Here is a 19048-nt window from a genome sequence, read left to right as displayed (position 1 = left end):
AGCATTTCGCCACATAAATAATTATGGAGATAAGAGATTAAACTTCAGATTAAACTGTTTTAAAATCATACCCATTTGTATCTTACAATCCAGCAGTGTACAAAACAACAGTCACAAAATGGCAGCAGCTGCGTTTGTACGAACCAAAAGAGAGCTACTCCACGATACTAGAAGGCATAATTAAATAACTGTATACAAAATATTGATTTGACAGTTTTAATATTTTATTAGCTCACCAAATGCAAAACTTCCACGATGAAAAAAAACGCTCCTAGCAAGTGTATAGCGCTGCTGACTTTGATCTGTGTTATCAGATGTTATCGGTGTTATCTGTTTTCAGTGGTTGTTATCTGGGAATAACATATACCGCTGGATGGCACGATTGACCAATCAGAATCAAGTATTCCACAGAGCCGTGTAATAACTACTGTTAACAAATGAGACCTTATTGTAAAGTGTTACCAAATTGTTTGTATCATTTATGCCATTAAAAGTAATATCAGTTGCTCTTTAGTTAGCAATTTTTTATTTAAAATAAAAAAAGTAATTTCTTCATGAGAAACATAAAAACAACCTATATTATAAAATATAGCTCAAATAATGGATCCAGACCTACATAAATTGCCAGAGGCAGAATTCCAGAAGCAATTTAACTGTTTAATTTAGCAAATCTGTTTAATTCTTTTAGCAATAAATGACTGTCTATGATCAACATTAAGGAGGCTTTATTCAAAAACACATTGAGCTCAGCGTCAACATCAAGAGAGCATCTAATGACTTGAAAACGGAACAGGAACTAGAACTCCACGAGGATCAATCATAATCCTGTTATCACATCACATGATCCGCTCGCCGGAATGTGAACGTGGGCCGAGCGCAGACAGTGTTTTTAAGAAGAACCACACGTGGTTATTTATCTCACGCTCTGACAAAGACATAAAACGAGCTTGTGTGACAAAAGCGAGGTGAACCAGAGGCATGCGGAGGGGGAGAATCCCTGAACTTACTGCCAAACGCAATTAAAGCATGTGACCGTGCAGAAAAACCCCAGAGAAACCAGCTTAAGAAGGGCTGCATGAGGACAGAAGGAACCGAAACATCATCGCTCCTCCAAAAAGTGCTTAGATAGGACAAGAATCAAAACCACAAGAAATCAACTGTCAAGAATACTAAAAGTATTATTAGTTTACTAATAATACACGTCACTGCACAAAAATAATCTGCTTCATATCAGCCATAAAAACCAACATTGGCGGATCTTTAATCTTTAATAATAAGTGTTTTTGGTTAATAAATAGACACTCAAAAATAATAAATAATATAATAAACGTTTTTCCTCATGAAAGATAATAGAAAATCAAATCGATTAATCGCTGTTAATCGCATCTAACATAAAGGTTTGTAATATATATATATATATTTATTTACAAACTTAAATCGATATGACCGCACTAAAATAAAATAATCTAATAAATTCTTCAGCCAAACCCTTACCAAGCTAAGATTGCAAGACTGAATAATTCATAATTATAAGACAGGATGTAATATTCAAACACTGTCACATTAAAAAAAGATCAGATCAGATCAAAGCAAAGATCAAAAAGTTAGATCAGATCAAAATGATCATATTATCAAATATTAAAATATTTACATTACAAATGAAATGTCTATTGTTGTTATAATATAATTAATCGTTTAGTTGTTGTCAAAAAAGCATAAATGAACAACAAAATGGCAACATTGGTAACATTTTTGTTTTTAATAATTGGTTAATAAATAGAAACTCAAATTTATAATAATACTTAATGCCTAATTTTGTCTTTTTTATAGCAATGATTTAAAAAAAAATCTAAACTAAGACTGAAAAAAATCAAAAACTGAATTATAATGACACAGAATGTAATATTAAAAACATTTTTTTAATGTTAAACCAGAACCAAAACATATTAATACAATTATATGATTAAGTTACTACAATTCACTTTTATCATTCAAGTTGTTACGTTAACCTATGTTTCTAACTTGTCAGACTTCTATAGAGGGTTGGAGGTTGAGGCAACCACTCAGAACAAACACCCAGAAGACCCTAGCAACCACAGAACAACCATCCAGAAGACCCTAGCAACCACAGAACAACTATCCAGAAGACCCTAGCAACCACAGAACAACCATCCAGAAGACCCTAGCAACTCGTTTTGGTGGGAACCTGACGTCATTTTTGATTATTCGGGTCTTGTATTGTATGTAAATATGTTAAATCTTTATGCTGAACACAAAAATCAATGAATTACAATCAGCCAAATGCACGAGTATGAACAAAAGCCGTCTGAATAAAACGCAACTGTAAGCGTTTGAAGTCCTGCGTAACACGGACCTGCTTGACTAGCCAATGAAACTAAACACAGCGGACAGCTGACCTCTCAGCAAACTCCGCAAACTTTCAACTGTTTTAACGCGACTGTCATTTAAAAAGTTTAAAAAGAGCCACCTGTAGCTAAACAATCACCCGCGTGAAGTAAAAAACAGACGTTTGTAAAGAATTTGAACGTGTTTTAGCTGCTGTGTGTTTATTAGCTCTGTTAGCAAACACCTGTTGCGCTGAACAAACTCACCGTTTATGACGCCGTCACGCGCGTTGCGATCGCATCACCTCAAACATCACTCAGGTTACTATGACAGCCACACAAAAGCACACAACACATCACTTGGCAACCTAAAAAAAAGCAGCGCCAATCGCGACTGCTGTATGTAGATTGACTGTCCCTGCACTGCGCCGCGCGGCATTATGGGACAGGAGGCGCATTCCACAGGCTGAGTCCCACATTTAAAGGGACAGGCGCGAGTTTCACTGGGGGCTTCACTAATGGAGTGGAAAGTGTCTATGGGTTGATGAATAATGAATTATTCTACAATATATATTTGTTTAGATATAAATGTATAAAAAATGCTTTTATAAAATATTACCATTTATATCTTCTATATATATATTCACATATTTCCACGTATAATGAAATAATAAGGTTTTAAAAACCATGTACGGTTAAATTTATAATATATATATATATATATATATATATAAATTCTATCCTTCAAACCACTCATCCATCATTTTATGATTCACCAAAAGATAAATATGGAAATACATGAAAAAATACATAAACACAGAAATTGTTTATTTGTGTGTAAATAAATAATATATTTTAAGTATTTTAAATATGCTACTAACAATACTTTTATTTGAGAATCGATTCATTGCGATCAATTTGACCGCACTAATATATATATATATATATATATATATATATATATATATATATATATATATATATATATACATTACACACACACAACCCTCAAACCACACTATAGTAGTTTTTGTAACTGTAATTATATAATTTTTTTTAATTCAACCATACATCCAACAATTTAAAGAAAGCATATTAATTATATTTATATTTATATAGTGGTGTAATATAAATGTGCAGTAAACATCATTTTAATTTATATCAACATAATTTCACATATTTCCTTAAAAAAATAAAACCCTATATGAAATTTAGTTTCTAAAATAAATTAGGGTGAATACTGGCAAAGTGGGACAATGGGTAAAGTGGGACAGTTAAGCTTCTTAATTTCTATCTTTACATGTAAATGATTCCATTACTAAAAATCAACACTGAGCTCATCATAAGCAAGTATGTGATAAAAATATATAGATTCTGTGGCTATGACATCACTTCCGGCACACTATATTCAACAACCTTACAGTGAACCGTGATGGTAGAGTAAAATTACATAGCATTCTGAGGTGAATAATGTTAAGATTATAAAAATGAAAACACTCATGGATCATCATGGATGTAATAGTGAATCAGAATTAGTAAAAATCACATTCATATGAATCTTTTTTTTTTTTTGTGTGTGTGTGATTTTGACACTGTCCCAGTTTGCCAATAGCGTATTGTTAAACTGGGACAGGGTATTACTGGTAAAATGGGACAGCCATTTAAGTAATTCTAATGGGGAATTGAGTTCCCTTTTTGTATGCCCCTCATAAATTTAGTTAGCTAACTAGATATTTTAACACAGATTGTAAACTGATTTTAAAAAACGGCCAATTCCAAAAAAAAAAAAGAAAAGAAAAAGAAAAAAGAAAGAATGATGGAGGGTACAAGCTTGGATGCCGGGGACATTTGCAATATTTGCAAAAAACTTTTCAACAAAAAGAAATGAAACTTAGCCTGTGTGGAATAAAATTAGCCTATAAGATGAAATGTTTATGAAGATTTCTATTTTTTAAATTTACATGAAATAAACTAAACCCAATACAAAGTATTGTGGACAGGCGAGGGAGGGAGGGGTGGAAAGAATCTGCTGTACCTGCACCCCTCCTTAAAGAAAGTGATTTTTATTATTTCTGTTGTTGTTGTTTATATTGTTATTGTGTATTTAATTCATTGGGCCTACATTTGAATTTACATGTGTTTGAAGTGTCCCAGTTTGCCAATAAAGGAGTCCCAGTTTGACAGTAGCGCCTGGAAAAACGTGGTTTGGGGTCCATGTGTGTTTGAGGAAGAGTCATCCATCCTGTGTTTAATGTTTCTTTCTTTTTTATTCTGTATAGTAGAGTAGAGCACTTAAGCTATTTAGAATAGTATCATATGAGGGGCTACGACATTTGGATCATAATAAAACATTATGCAGAAGGTAAATTATCAGAAAGTGTCCCACTTTACCAAAATTCATCCTATATTTATATAGTGGTGGTGTAATATAAATGTGCAGTAAACATATTTTTAATTTATATCTACATAATTTCACATATTTCCTTAAATAAAACCTTATATGGAATTTAGTTTCTAAAATAAATATACAAATACGTGATATATATACACCGGTATTATTTTATAACATTTTTTTCCTCCCCATATTTTCAAATAACCATGGAAATGTTACTAGCCCTGATCTCCATACCATCCATAATTTCATCTCATTAATCCATCTATCTGTGAATCCATAATTTGCAAATCCATCAAAAGTCTGTTGTAGATGATGGGATATGATGCCGCATCAGTGATAGTGTAATATTTCAGCGTCACACTAGTGATTATTACTTTATGTCTGCTGTAATAAAGCTGTACTGGGGAACGGTCATGACTGGTTCAAATTAATTGAACGCTGGACAGAGAGGGCCCTTCCTCTCAATCCTCAAGTCTGAAGAAATACATCAGCATGACTTGTTTAATAAGCAGTGCATGCAAAGAGTCATACGTAATATTTCCCAGTCGCTACCAAATGACTTTTACATTTACAGCTGGTACTGGGTGATCGTGCTTTTGTCACTCTGAATATAAACACACGCGTCACTCTGGACATGCACACTGGATGGCAGTGGAGGATATTTAAATATATATTCTCCACTGCCATCCAGTGTGCATGTCCAGAGTGACTCGTGTGTTTATATGTGTGTGTGTGTGTGTGTGTGTGTGTGTGTGTGTGTGTTTCATTTTATAAATTAATTTTAATGCAAATATTTAATGAAATATTAATATATTTAATTATACTGTTTATTAAAATAAATTTTTATTCAAGTAGTTTAGTTTTAAGAAAATAAAAATAAAGATATTGCTTTATCATGTGAAGATGTTTTTATTTATTTATGTAGGCTACCCAAAAGTGCATACATCTATTTTTAAAACATTCTTATTTGATAGAATATGAGGGGATTTCCCGTGCCGTTAAGGACTTCAGAGTTACGGACCGTAACAAACAAATGAGTTACAGCAACACTTTTGTTTCTCCTTTTCTGTAAGCGCCGACATTGACAAAGCATTAAATATAAAAAGGTTTCCCAAAATAGGGAAACAAACAGTCAACAAATTAACTCATAGTTTCTAAACGAACATCATCTGGGAAACAACTTTACTTGTGACTTACTTGAAGGGACTTCAGTCATTAAACAACACGGTGCTGAAGTAATGACCCATCATCTTACAACTTAGTGATTCTTAAAGGGACAGAGTACCTACAAAATTTAAAAAAGTCACTATTTATCAACCTCATGTCATTTAAAACCCATGCAACTTACTTTCTTGAGTGGGAGACAAAAGGAGAATTTCTGAAGAATATTCAGGCTGCTGTTTTCCATACAATGACAGTGAATGGGGACTGCGGCTATCAAGCTCCAAAACAACAACACAAATACCAGCAAAGAAGTCTGATTTTACTAAATCTTGATCTGTTTCTCACACAATTATTATTATGAATTCCAAAGACTTGGGATATAGTTTTTGGAGTATTTCTGAAGAATACCCAGGCCGCTGTTTTCCACATAATGATAGTGAATGGGGACTGCAGCTGTCAAGCTCCAAAACAACAAAACAACACCTGCAAAGTAGTCTGATTTTCTTAAAACTGGATCTGTTCCTCACTTAACTTTTCATTTGACATCCAAAGACTTGTGATATAGTAATTTAGACTATGTTTATTACACATTTATGCTTGTTTTGGAGATGGATAGCTCCAGTCCCTATCCGCTTTCATTATAAGAATTAGTGCGGTCTGAATATCCAATTTTAAAAAAAAAAATCACCAAAGTAAGAACGAAAGAAAGAAAGTCACAGAGGTTTGGATCCACATGAGAGTAAATAAATAAGGACCATTTTAATTGTGGGTGAAGCCACAAGAACATCCTCTTTTAAACTCCCTGTCACTAGAAACCTGATAATATCAAACTAGCCTGCACGCAAACCTGTAGTTTTCCGAGGCACAAAGCTGGTTGCAAAACAGCCGAAGCACAAGCAACGCTGCATCATGTGACTGAACGAGTCAGTAGGTCAAGCGTCTGCTGCTTTATCAGTCCTTATGATCTAACGAAAACCCATGAAAGATGCAAAAGCCTCATCAAAATAAGCAAGCCTGGGGTTTACTGTGACATGCGCTGTGATGTGTGATGTGCGCAGCGCGTGTCGCATGAGTAGCGGAGCAGATGGGCGCGCGTGTGCGCAGGTGTGTGTTTGTGTTACTCACTCAAACACTGCAGGCCATGCTTCCTCTGCAGGGTCTTGCTGCACAGTGAACATGTCGCCCAGCTGGAAAATGAGCCAGGCACGAGCTGGTGGCCGCTCACACTGCGGCGCCGCACTTTCTCACGCTCTCTCAGCTCTTTCTCTTTCTCCTTCTCTCTCTCTCTGCTTTTCTCTTTGTGCTGCTCTTTCTCTCGAACCTTACCCTGAAAACAGAGAAATCAAGAAACGTGTAGTGTTATCTTCTGATAGTAACAAAAGTAACTAGTTTTTGTCTATAACGTGTCCAGGTCATATTTCAGAACACATAAATATAACCTTTAAATATCTAAATCTATTATGTCGACATGACATATATATTTATAGCTAAAAAAAATTTATAGATAGATAGATAGACCGACAGATAGATAGACCGACAGATAGATAGACCGACCGACCGACCGACCGACCGACCGACCGACCGACCGACCGACCGACCGACCGACCGACCGACCGACCGACCGACCGACCGACCGACCGACCGACCGACCGACCGACCGACCGACCGACCGACCGACCGACCGACCGACCGACCGACCGACCGACCGACCGACCGACCGACCGACCGACCGACCGACCGACCGACCGACCGACCGACCGACCGACCGACAGACAGACAGACAGACAGACAGACAGACAGACAGACAGACAGACAGACAGACAGACAGACAGACAGACAGACAGACAGACAGACAGACAGACAGACAGACAGACAGACAGACAGACAGACAGACAGATAGATAGATAGATAGATAGATAGATAGATAGATAGATAGATAGATAGATAGATAGATAGATAGATAGATAGATAGATAGATAGATAGATAGATAGATAGATAGATAGATAGATAGAATCTTGTGTTTTATTTTAAAAAAGATAATATATAATTGGCACATTGTCCGGTTTAAAGATCAGGTTAAAACTTCCCCATAGTCAGCATGAGCAAGTTTATTGTCGTTCTACAGTACATTCAAGAAAAGGAGGAAGTTGCAAGGACACAGAAGTTGCAGTAAAGTTCTGCAGAAATGAACATGATTGTATCCCACGGCAGAAAAACAGACATAGCATGAGTGATGTCAGCGTGTGTTTGATTACTTTGTCTTTGTTGAAGGATCCAGTCATGCGGTTCCTCAGTGAGCTCAGAGTCCGCTTGACTTTGGTGCCTTTTTCCGGAAGCTCCGGTCTTTCCTCCTCTCCCTCGTCATCTCTACAAAAACACACATCAAACCCAATTAAAATTGAAGCAAACAAGTATTTGCAGTACAATTAGGTCAAAGAAGGTCAAAGACTTACCCAATGGCGAGAAACTCGTACCACGTGACACTCCCCGTCACCTGTTTTCTTTCTATGCTTGAATTTCTGCGTTTAGCTCTGAGGAAAAATCCATTAAATTAATTCAGTATAAGACTCTCCATTGGTAACATATGTATGCTTACTACAAGAAAACTATGTTCGGAATGGCATACTACCATACTAGTCCAACAAATTTTGCAGTATGGAGTATATGCATAACCTACAAATTTGACAAATTGTACAGTATACAACAAACCCAACCGTCCATATTTCCAAACTGCAATTTTACTGATTATACTGTAAAAAAAAAAAAATGATAACATGTTTTTACATTGCCTTAACTCATCAAAATAGGTTAAGTAATTTTCTACTTTTTTATCTTATACGAGATTCAACTCATTTTTAAAAAAGTCAGTTTAATGTCATTTAAGTTGAAGTGACTTTTTTTTTACAGTGGACTTATTTAATTGTACCATAAAATATATATTTTTACAACAATTTAACAAACAGTTTGAATACTTTTTGGGGGGAAAAAACAAAAAGATTGCAAGATGATAAGTAACCATAATTACCGAATTATACACAACACATGAGGTCATGTGACAATGTGCATACTACATACATATCACGTAGTATATATAATTTTTATGTTCGAAATAGTATACTACAATAATATTTTTTTTCAAATGCACATTTTTTGCATCCCACAATGCAACATGCTTGAAAACTCAACCTCAATTTTGACCATCTCTTTGTCTCATTATTTTACCCAGACTGCCGGTACACACAATGTAGCACACATATTTTTTAAATTATTTCTTATGCTCTTTTTGAAAAAATAAATAAATAGTACAGAAGTATGGAGTGTGTACGGCGCAGTATGCAGTGCGCTAGTTTTCCATTCCGAACACAGCTTCTTGCTAGCCTGCTGTTAGAAGCGTCAGTTACTATACAAAGGTTTCATGACCCTGTTTAAAGCACGCTCTGGTTTCTCATGCAGGTTTTTGAGATAAAACAAGGACGTCTCAACCAGGAAAAGCATTACCAGGTTTAGAAATACAGCAAGAGTGGTAAACACAAAAGATAAATTACGTCATACACATGCAAACGTACACAAAATTTTCAAGACAGGCGAGTGACAAACAATGCTTTCTATTTTGGGCCTGCAAACCAAACGTGGGCCAGTGGCACTCATGTTAATGTTGTTAGTTTGTAGGAGGGTACGACAGGCTCCTTCACACTGTTTACTTACCCATGATACTGCTTAAGCTCCTGTAGAACTTTCTGTACCATCAGCCTGAGACAAACAAGACACTGAGGCTAAGTATGTGTGGCAGTGGGAGGGCACACGGCGGGCCGCTGTCCAAATAAAACCATCAGCACAAAATCTACTGCCTTGCTCACACATACAGGGGCAGACCACATCAACGGTGGTAGATCAACAGCTTTCATTTAGCATAACTAAAAAAAAAATCCCCAAAAAGTTTTTTATTTACTTTATTACTTTATCTACTGTAGCTTTTTCCCCCTTTACTTTCATGTCTATTAGCTTTGATGCTAATCTATATGCTAGTGGGCTTCTAAAAGCTGATATTCATTCAATGATCTTTATATAACCTTCTAGGGTCATAGGGCTGGAGCTTATCCCAGTTTTTAGGCCAGAGGCAAGGGAAAGCACCCTGAACCTGAACCGATGCCAAGTCTATCGCAGGGCTCTCACACATACACACATTAACACATCTACAGGCAATTTTGACTCTCCAATTCACCTAACCTGCATGTCTTTGGACTATGGGGGAAACCGGAGCACCTGGAGGAAACTCATTCTGACACGGCATGCAAGGCAGGGCTCAGCCGGGGCTAAAACCGGGGACCTTTTTGCTATGAGGCAAAAGCGCTAACCACTGAGCCACTGTGCTTCACTGACTCAAAATAATCTTGTGGTAGCAACTATGGTGCTCTTCAGCAAAACATAAATGTGGAAACTTACACATGACTTTGTCCCACCACAGACTGCAGTCCCTCTTCCGACTCCTGCTCTTCTGAAATTCCAAACCAACACAAAGTCAGGACCATGCATACTATGAAAAATAAAGGTTCTTTGCAACACTTCAGTTCAGTCTTCTAAGTAACAACAATATATGGTTGTATAGGTCCCTTGAGTTTCTATATGGTTCCCTGGAGGCTCAAAAAGATCAGTTACATAACAGGTTCTTCAGATTAGTGTTTCAGTATCTTGGTTATTGAAAGCACCATAACATGGTTTATCTGTAGAACTACAGAATAAAGAAGGTATTTGTGGAAGATGGTAACATGGTAAATAATTCTGTTTTGATCCTAGAATTCACCCGGACAGAAATACCATTGCATTTATCTGATTGCTTCAAAGCTAGAGCCCGCGAGATCCTGATTCATTCAGACTGGATTTATCTGCCTAATTGGAGAATCATTTTACTAACCTCTGGCCTCTCTGGCAGCCTGCTTCGAAGTCTCCAGTATGCGGGAGACTTTGTCAGCTTGTACTTTTTCATCAGTCGCGAGAATTTCAGATCGGGAATACACTGTCCTTGCTGGTGAGGGCGGCTGCAGTCATGGTCAAAAACAAACAGTGGGAAAACATTATCAATAAGAGTTATGGCAGGAGTAGCCAACCCAGCTCCCGGAGGACTGCCTTCCTGCAGAATTCAGTTCCTGGCCTGATCCAACACTCCTGCCTGCTATTTTCAAGTATTCTTGAAAACCTTGATTGGCTACAGTAGTTCAGGTGCGTTAGGGTTGATGTTAAACTCTGCAGAATGGTAGCCCTCCAGGAGCAGGAGCATTTATAGAGTTATGTGAATGTCTTGCTCTGTTCATACTAAGACACTGATTTCAGAAGGGACAGTTACTGTTATTTGGGGGCTTTCACTGTCCACAGCACCGGTTGTTTCTTCCACTGAGCTTTCGGAGAAGGAGGAAGATGGTAAATGGGAACTTTTGTTCAAACACTGGTCCTCTCTTTCCCCATCACTGTCAATGTCGGTGGTGTCTAGACTGAATCTACAAACATAAAACAGTGTTTTCATACATGTATACAACAGTGTCACTATGTCACTTAGCAAACAGAAGACATGTACTTCTCAGACATTTGCAGGAAATAACATCGCATTTGGCTCTGGAAGTGACATTAATACATTGGGACCAGTGAAAATGTGTGTCTTACCTTCTGCCCAGGTCAATTGGCGACACTGGCACTTCCCAGCTGTGTCTACGTGACGTGGACATAGATCTAACCAATGTAGGAAAGTTATCTGTGTCCGAGTCCTCATCTTGTTCGGATTCCGGATAGTTCTGGAACTCTGAAGATCTGATAGCAACCAAGCGATCCATGGCTTCCCTTCCAGCAAAATTCAGAGAGTGGTCTATCTGGACAAGTTGATGAGTGTGGAACTCTGTGAAATCCTGCCGTGATCCACTCTCTGTTGTGGACACAGGAGGTACCAAAGGGTTAAGACCCTTGTCAGAAACAGGTGCAGTTAAGACAGGAAGTCGCACGTCTGGTTCGTCGGTGGATCCGAGCTGCAAGTCTCTGTAATATTCAGAATCTCTCAGAGAAGAGCAGAGCTCTAATAGGTCCTCCTCGCTGCTGCACTCGTCGCTCTCAGCCAAGAAGTACCTCTGAAAACGGGAAACCCCAACAAGGTCAAGTCTATGTGAGTCTCCTGCTAGTGTCATTCATGGACTGAAAGTGGAAGTAGTCAGCTGAACTTCTTGTGTGATGAAAAAAAGCACATAATCAATTATAGCCAGCCACATGTATCCAATACTGTTACAAGGACAATCCCCATGGAGGAACAAAGGCATTGATCTACACTACTCTTTTAACTTCAGTTTCAGTCTGATCCTCTCAGAAATCTATTCAGAAGTCTTATACGTAGTGCACAAATCATATAGACTCTTTTTGGTGAAACTGATTTTGCTGGGTCAACATCCTTGATGATCCTGGAACAACATTCCTGGCAACCAATCAGTTTGAGGATTTAGGGCTAATGATGTGGTTAAGACTGGGTTAGGGACTGATGCATTATTCTTATCAACCAATCATTTCCCCTAGTTTAATGGTTAGGTTATGTTTAGGGTCTTACCTTGTCCTCAGGAGAACTGCTGAAGAAGACATCTTCTGGGATGGAAGCCGGGGACAAGGAAGAGGAGGAACTGGGTGCTGAGACCGGGGCACAAATTTGAGTGCATGGTTTGCAGTCTGAAGCTGAAACACAAACAGTTCCACCATGAATTTTGCTAGGAATATTATCCGCAACTGTGAGAACTCTTGTGCTTTTAATGAGGTGCCTTATCAAACATATTGTTGTTGTCACTTTCTGTGCACCAGACAAAACAAATGAAGAGTGGTCTGGTGTGACATTCTGGATATCTAATTACATCATATCTCGTTTATTTGTGAGGATTGTGACAATAATAGAGATATGGTTCTGGATAGCCAGTGTGACGGCATACCCTGAATAAAAACCTTCTAACTTCAAGCATCTACTGTCAGAACTTATCAGTGGCTTCCATTAACGCTAGCATATTACATCAACACACAGCTAGAGTTAGTAGAAGCTGGAAGCATTTCCCTGTAAACAGAAGATCTTAATCTGATGTGAAATGGAAGCACTAGTTTACAGAGGCAAAACTCTGTGTTGTGTTTGATAGCAAATATATAATAGCTGAGAGCCTGATGTCATAGGAGAACCTATGGTTCTTCAAAAAGCCATCTAAATACTTATGCTTCCAGAGAACCAAGAAATGCATGACTTTTCCTTTACTTGGAACCAATCCGCTGAGGAAATATGAATTTGAAAATGAACTTGCTTATTCTCCAAAATAGCCATATAACCAACTGTAGAAGCCCAAAGACCCTGTATTTTCGAATATAGTCACAATGTTGACCATCTTTTGAGATTTGCAAAGATTTGGGATCACCATCATTTGAGATTTGCTAAATTTCCCCTCAACTCTTAAGAAATTATCTTGGGTTAAATTAAGGCTCATCAGAACTGGAGCATTGCTGAAGTGACCTTTCCATATTTCAGAGTACCTGTTGATTTAATAACGATATGATATGGACTATGACAAAACCCAGACACCAAAGTCCAAACCAGAACCTTTCTCCTTCACCGACTGCATGTCCTTAAACGATGGATGAATGAAGCCTACAGTACTTTCTGGCGTAAATCATCTCGGCCCTAGACGAATGACAGAGTCTGAGTGCGGTGAGGTGGTTTGTATCTGAATCAGACACGTGATATGTAAACTATAAGAGCACCATGATGCTTGTCATGTTCAAATATCCTTTTATGGCTGCCCCCTTCTTACTATATGCTCCAACATGAATACTTAAAGGGGCCTCCCAGCTTTTACAAGGGTTACTGTAGGTCTACCGCAGAAAACTTCTGTTTTTCACACACTCCAATGCACACATCAACATGCAAAGTTGTATTTTGGTCTAAATAAAATCAAACAGGCTCTAAATAGCTCACCCGTGCCATGCAATTGAGTAGCCGAATCCGTGGAGGAAGCTAAATGTTTGCCAATGGCAATTTGCAGAATAATGTTATGCGAGTCTTGAGCTTTTCCAAGAGGATTACGGGGACAACCCCAAAGCTGTAAAGCAATGCAGAGCTCCATGAAGTTACCTTCTCTAAAAATGCACACAATATTTTGAGCTTCATTAACAGATGCTTTCCATCAAAAGCAACCCGAGTACACTAATTTGAACTGGTGTGACTTCTGTTAGAACTACTTCTGTTTTTTGAGTCTGTCCGACTGTCTAACTAGAACTATAAAGAAGCTCAATGTTTTGGAGCAATCAATGTTTTGGAGCAAATGTGCTAATGGCTAACAGCTAAAAGCATGGTTGGTTTATTTTTATTTTGTTTCCGTCGTTATCTCTTGTATCCGTGTCAGAATTTAAACTTACTTCACTTGATGAGCTCATGGCTCAGAGTATTATGCACTGTCCACTAGGCTTGTGATATATTTGAATAGCTTTGGAGTCCAGTGATTTCCAATTACAGCTCAATTTACTGCAATAACACAAACCCACACAACTGTCAAGAGTGTGAAATGTGGTTTTGTCTGTGCTAACACACAGTCAGGTGATGAGAGCAGCATGCAAGATCTTGTGCATCCCGTTTGCAGTGTGACCGGTCCTCTTGAGATGCAGTGGTCTGACAGACCACAAACTCATATACCATCACATCAGTGACATACTCAACCACATACAAACAATGCAACTCTCAACTATTTATAGTTCAAGGATGAAACGAAACGACGACCACACCACTGCACAACTCGAGATACACATGGCTGATTTTGTTCACTTCAAAAAGCCAACACAAAACAACATACCATAGTTCAACATAAGCATTCACTTTATATATTAAAATATGTAGGTACTGCCATGTTTTTTGGTCAGAAATAGCAAAGAAAGAGTGGAAAAGAAAGATGCCAGAGATCCAGAAAGACACAATCATCCTCTCTACCTCTTTTGAAGGACCATCGTTTCATCCATGAGAACGAGGGCCAGGAGTTGTGGAGAGGTGGATCTGCCATGTGGACGGTGCGGGTCTCTCCCAGAGGAGTTAGTGAGCGAGATATCAGGAAAACTAGAGTCCCACAGCAGGATCAGAGGAGAGAACCGCCGGGGATTAACTAACATATGATTTAAAGTCAAGAGGCACGGCAGCGGGGGCTCACAGCGAGAGAGTGGGAGGGATGAAAGAGAGAAAGGAAGCACCACTGGATATGAACAGGACGGAATTCATTTTAACGGTACAAAAAAATGGTACCATGGTACATTGATGGTATCAGGTGGTAAATACCATGGTATTGTCCCTTCAAAGATTATTTGGATACTTTAAGTACACTTATTTCATATTTATTGTTTTGTTTAGCAAACATTCATCTTTTCTGCTGACATCATCAAGTCCAGTTCTCTTTAGACTCCTCCCCTTCAATATCCTGCCCTATAGAAATACTTTTCACCATCCAATCGAGTCCTGGTGGATGAAGTCCTTCCCAATATAATTTCTTCTTTTAGATGACCTTGTTTTAATCCGAAATATCCCAAATTATGGCAGTAAAATGTACAAATGTTAATTTTAAGTGTGGCCTAAATGCCCAAATACGTCTGGGGATAATGTATAAACTAACATAAAGAAATGCAAATACCAAAAGTACTATGGGAATACCATGGCATTCTTTGAAGTAGCATGCCATGGAGTACCATATAAAAATCATGGTGCAAAAATAAATTTCAAAGTACTGTAGTATTGCCATCTTATGTCATCACCCATAAAAAAAACACACAGTAAAACCATGGCAATTTCTTTTTTGCAAAATGGACGGAAATGAAATGTACAACTGTGTGCGATCTGGTGTACAAGACTGAAAGTGGAAAACACGATCCGCGAAGCAGCAAAGAGCGCAATGATGGTCGCTCTTGAAAAATGACCTTTCTTTTCAACTAACGTCAAGTATGATTTTCTACACTTTGTCATGCTGTTGCACCACACTGATCTGCACTATGCCACAGCATTTCTGCCTAGACAGTTCCTTAAATGAAACCAATGAAGCAATAATGGCAGAAAGCACCAGTGAAATCCATCAAGTTGAGATAATGTTGGGTTCTTGTAGGTCAAAATACCCCAAATACATTCAAAACTCGAGGTTAAACCCATTAGCTAAAGGTCGCATGATAGCATCTCAGCTTATCTGGAACTGAATAAGATAATGAATTACCAGGCGCAGATTCAGTTTAAAATGAGCACTTCTTGTGTGTAAACTAAAAACCCAATGTTTTTTATGTACTCACCCCAATCCAAAGAGATAAACGGCAATCCACAACTAGCAAAACGTCCTCGTCTGAGACTCACACAACCGACTTTCTTCCAGCTGAAACGTCTGAAAAGAGCAGAGAGGCTGCGTTAACCACAGCCTAAAACACACAACACTGCTACAACTTCCTCTTCACACTGACATCTAGCACAGGCACATGGCTTTTACATGAACACTCATACGGGGCCCTTCTATTCGGACGTGATAGCATCAAAACCTGTTGATGCGGGACGTTAGAATTCAAACTGTAGGAAAACCAATGTCTTTTGCATGTGCATGTGATGAAGTGATAGTTGCAGCATTCTCACACGAATGAGTGCATGGTTTGGAAAAGATAAGCGGAACTCAAACACTGGTGGTTAACGTGGTAAACTAACCCCTTTTGAAGAGTTTGTTTTGCCTAAACTAGCTGCTCTTCACACTTAACACTGACTACTGACTTTCCTACATATGATCGCAGTACCTCTCTTTTGACGAACCAATATAGAGAGCTTTTTTTAAATATCAGCACTGAGCATCTTTTTATGGTTTTTAATCGAGTATCATGTAAATATGAATATGGTAACCATCCATATGAGTGTTTAAAAAAATATATAAATAAAAACTAATAAAATGACCTTCTTCAACTTTGGACACTGTGTTGGACAATAAACTCTAAAACAGTGTTGTTATAGTTAACTAAAATTCAAGATAGTGTCCGGTAATGGTAATAAAGCTGAAATAAATAATACAACTGTAAATAATGAGGATAAACTTAAACAGAAATTACAAATGTTGTCTAGCCAACTAAGTAACTAGGTAACTAACTAACTAAGCACTAACTAAGTAACTCATTTAAAGCTTGATTACTAAAATTTCTAAAACTTCTCTGAAAATAAATTAAAGCTGTATACAAATAATTTGAAAAAACTGATAAAAAGACAAAACCAAAAATGAAAATGAAAACACTTTTTACTCTCTCACTAGCTGATTAATTCATAACACTTTACAATAAAAAGTTAACGTTAGTTAACTACATTAGTTAACATGAAACTATGGAAAACAACAATGAAAAAAATCTTAATTAAATATAATTTCATCATTTAATAATAAATGATTAAAATCAAAAGTTGTATTTGTTAACAACAGACTTTACATTAAGAATTATTATTATTTTTTTTACCGTTTAATAAATACTGTAACAAATGTATTTTTTTATTGTCAGTTATACAAGTTGAATGCTTGAATCTGATTGGTTGATGAAATTATTTCAGTTAGCCTATTTCAAAAGGTCCTTACAGCCTACAACAGCAAAAGAACCAAAACCTACAACGACACAGACCAAGCAAATAAATATAATAAACAATAGTACAAAAACAACTAATTATTTCCATGTTTTTAACCAAAAAATTATATTTTATTTTTTACAGAAAGCTCATACTCTGTTTCCCACTCAAATACACACATACATACAGAACGGACACAGACACACACTTGCACAGAAAGGTGTTGGTCTGACAATTTTATCTGTGAAATAGTTTAGCAACTTAAAAGCTAGGCCTACATGACATAACTAGCGAGGTAATAACAGCACTGTTCTTGAAGCAGATAAACTTGCAGTTTCGCTATTAGTAGAGACACTGCTGCCGAACACTGTTTAGACTCCAAGACTCAGTAATTCATACACGCTTAATCTCTCGCTCTATCTAATAACTGCATTAGTTTGCTATCAATGGCTCAAGTCTCCGTTACTAGCTCTAAAATGAAGTTTTGGAATCAGCAACGGAGGCTTGAAGATGAGATGCGTAAGAAATTAGTCCCGCACACAAGTGCATTTTAAGAACAAAAAGCTGAAAATGTCTTGAAATACAACATTTAGATTTATGGCTTTGATTTTCTTACAGTTTTAGAGTAAAACATGTTTTGGAAAATATAAAATTTAAAGAAAGTGTCCTTTTTAAAAAGAGACAAAACTTAAAAAGCTTAAATATGTATTTTTCTTCGCCGCTAGGGGTCGCTAACCTCTTACAATAACAAAGGCGTGACGAGCTGAATGCTGGGACTTGCTGTCAAGCTGATGGATCTAATAATATTAATGGATGAGTAAAAACATTCATGTTTTTTTAACATCACAGTGGTATGAAGCAGGTCGCGATTGCAAATAATAGACAGATATCACACGCGAGTCCCGCAGAAATAAAGGAAAAATTATTAATTCTACCGAACTAACGTTAACGTTACCCGCAACTGCTGAATACTTCTCACACAGGTCAGTTTATTTGACGAATTAAACTTGTGAGGTAAAGCAGCGCTGTTTCACTTGGTCTAACATTACACTATCATACTAAACAGCAGATGTTGAAAGTTATAATGTTATTCTATGTGTTAGTTCGTTTGCTATGAAACTAGACTTAGGTAAAGTTGGTTTTATATTCGCATATTCGCACATTCGCGGACTTCCGCGTTCAATAACTCGTGAACTAAACGTTGTTGCTACACAAAACACCTATCACATATAACTACACATATAACACCAGAAGCTACAACGTATTTTTCCTCAAAACGATCTTTCCTTCGCAGTGGACAAAATACATTGATCTCTATGCGCAGGCTTCTAAGAAGGGACCATCTGCAAAGTGCAAACCTGAAGGAAAGCTCGTTTTGAGGAAGATTAAAATATTGAAACAATGTTATTTGTGTATGAACAATATTCAGCTCACGAGATATTAAATATCTCGGTGAATATCTGAATATAAAACCAAATTTACCCAAGGTTCAGACTGGATCATGACCTTCAGTACCACATACGTGGACAGCGCCACGAACATAGTCA

At 37.4% G+C, this 19048-nt stretch overlaps 1 protein-coding gene across 1 annotated transcript in view; it reads right to left on the bottom strand.

Moving 5' to 3' along the window:
• Positions 1-16375, bottom strand: part of arhgef18b (rho/rac guanine nucleotide exchange factor (GEF) 18b) — a 46392-nt gene extending 30017 nt beyond the window's left edge. The window contains exons 1-10 of the mRNA XM_079592297.1: positions 16214-16375; positions 12483-12604; positions 11561-12015; positions 11247-11397; positions 10818-10941; positions 10349-10400; positions 9611-9655; positions 8359-8436; positions 8161-8272; positions 7030-7231 (exon numbers count right to left, since the gene is read on the bottom strand). Coding sequence (XP_079448423.1) covers positions 7030-7231; positions 8161-8272; positions 8359-8436; positions 9611-9655; positions 10349-10400; positions 10818-10941; positions 11247-11397; positions 11561-11727 — 931 coding nt within the window. The 5' untranslated portion in view covers positions 11728-12015; positions 12483-12604; positions 16214-16375. The remainder of the gene's footprint in view (positions 1-7029; positions 7232-8160; positions 8273-8358; positions 8437-9610; positions 9656-10348; positions 10401-10817; positions 10942-11246; positions 11398-11560; positions 12016-12482; positions 12605-16213) is intronic.
• Positions 16376-19048: the final 2673 nt, after the last annotated feature.

This window comes from Phoxinus phoxinus (assembly GCF_949152265.1).
Source record: "Phoxinus phoxinus genome assembly, chromosome: 20".
NCBI lineage: Eukaryota > Metazoa > Chordata > Actinopteri > Cypriniformes > Leuciscidae > Phoxinus > Phoxinus phoxinus.
The sequence above is the reverse complement of the archived record's forward strand: the minus strand, read 5'-3'. Positions and strand labels throughout refer to the sequence as shown.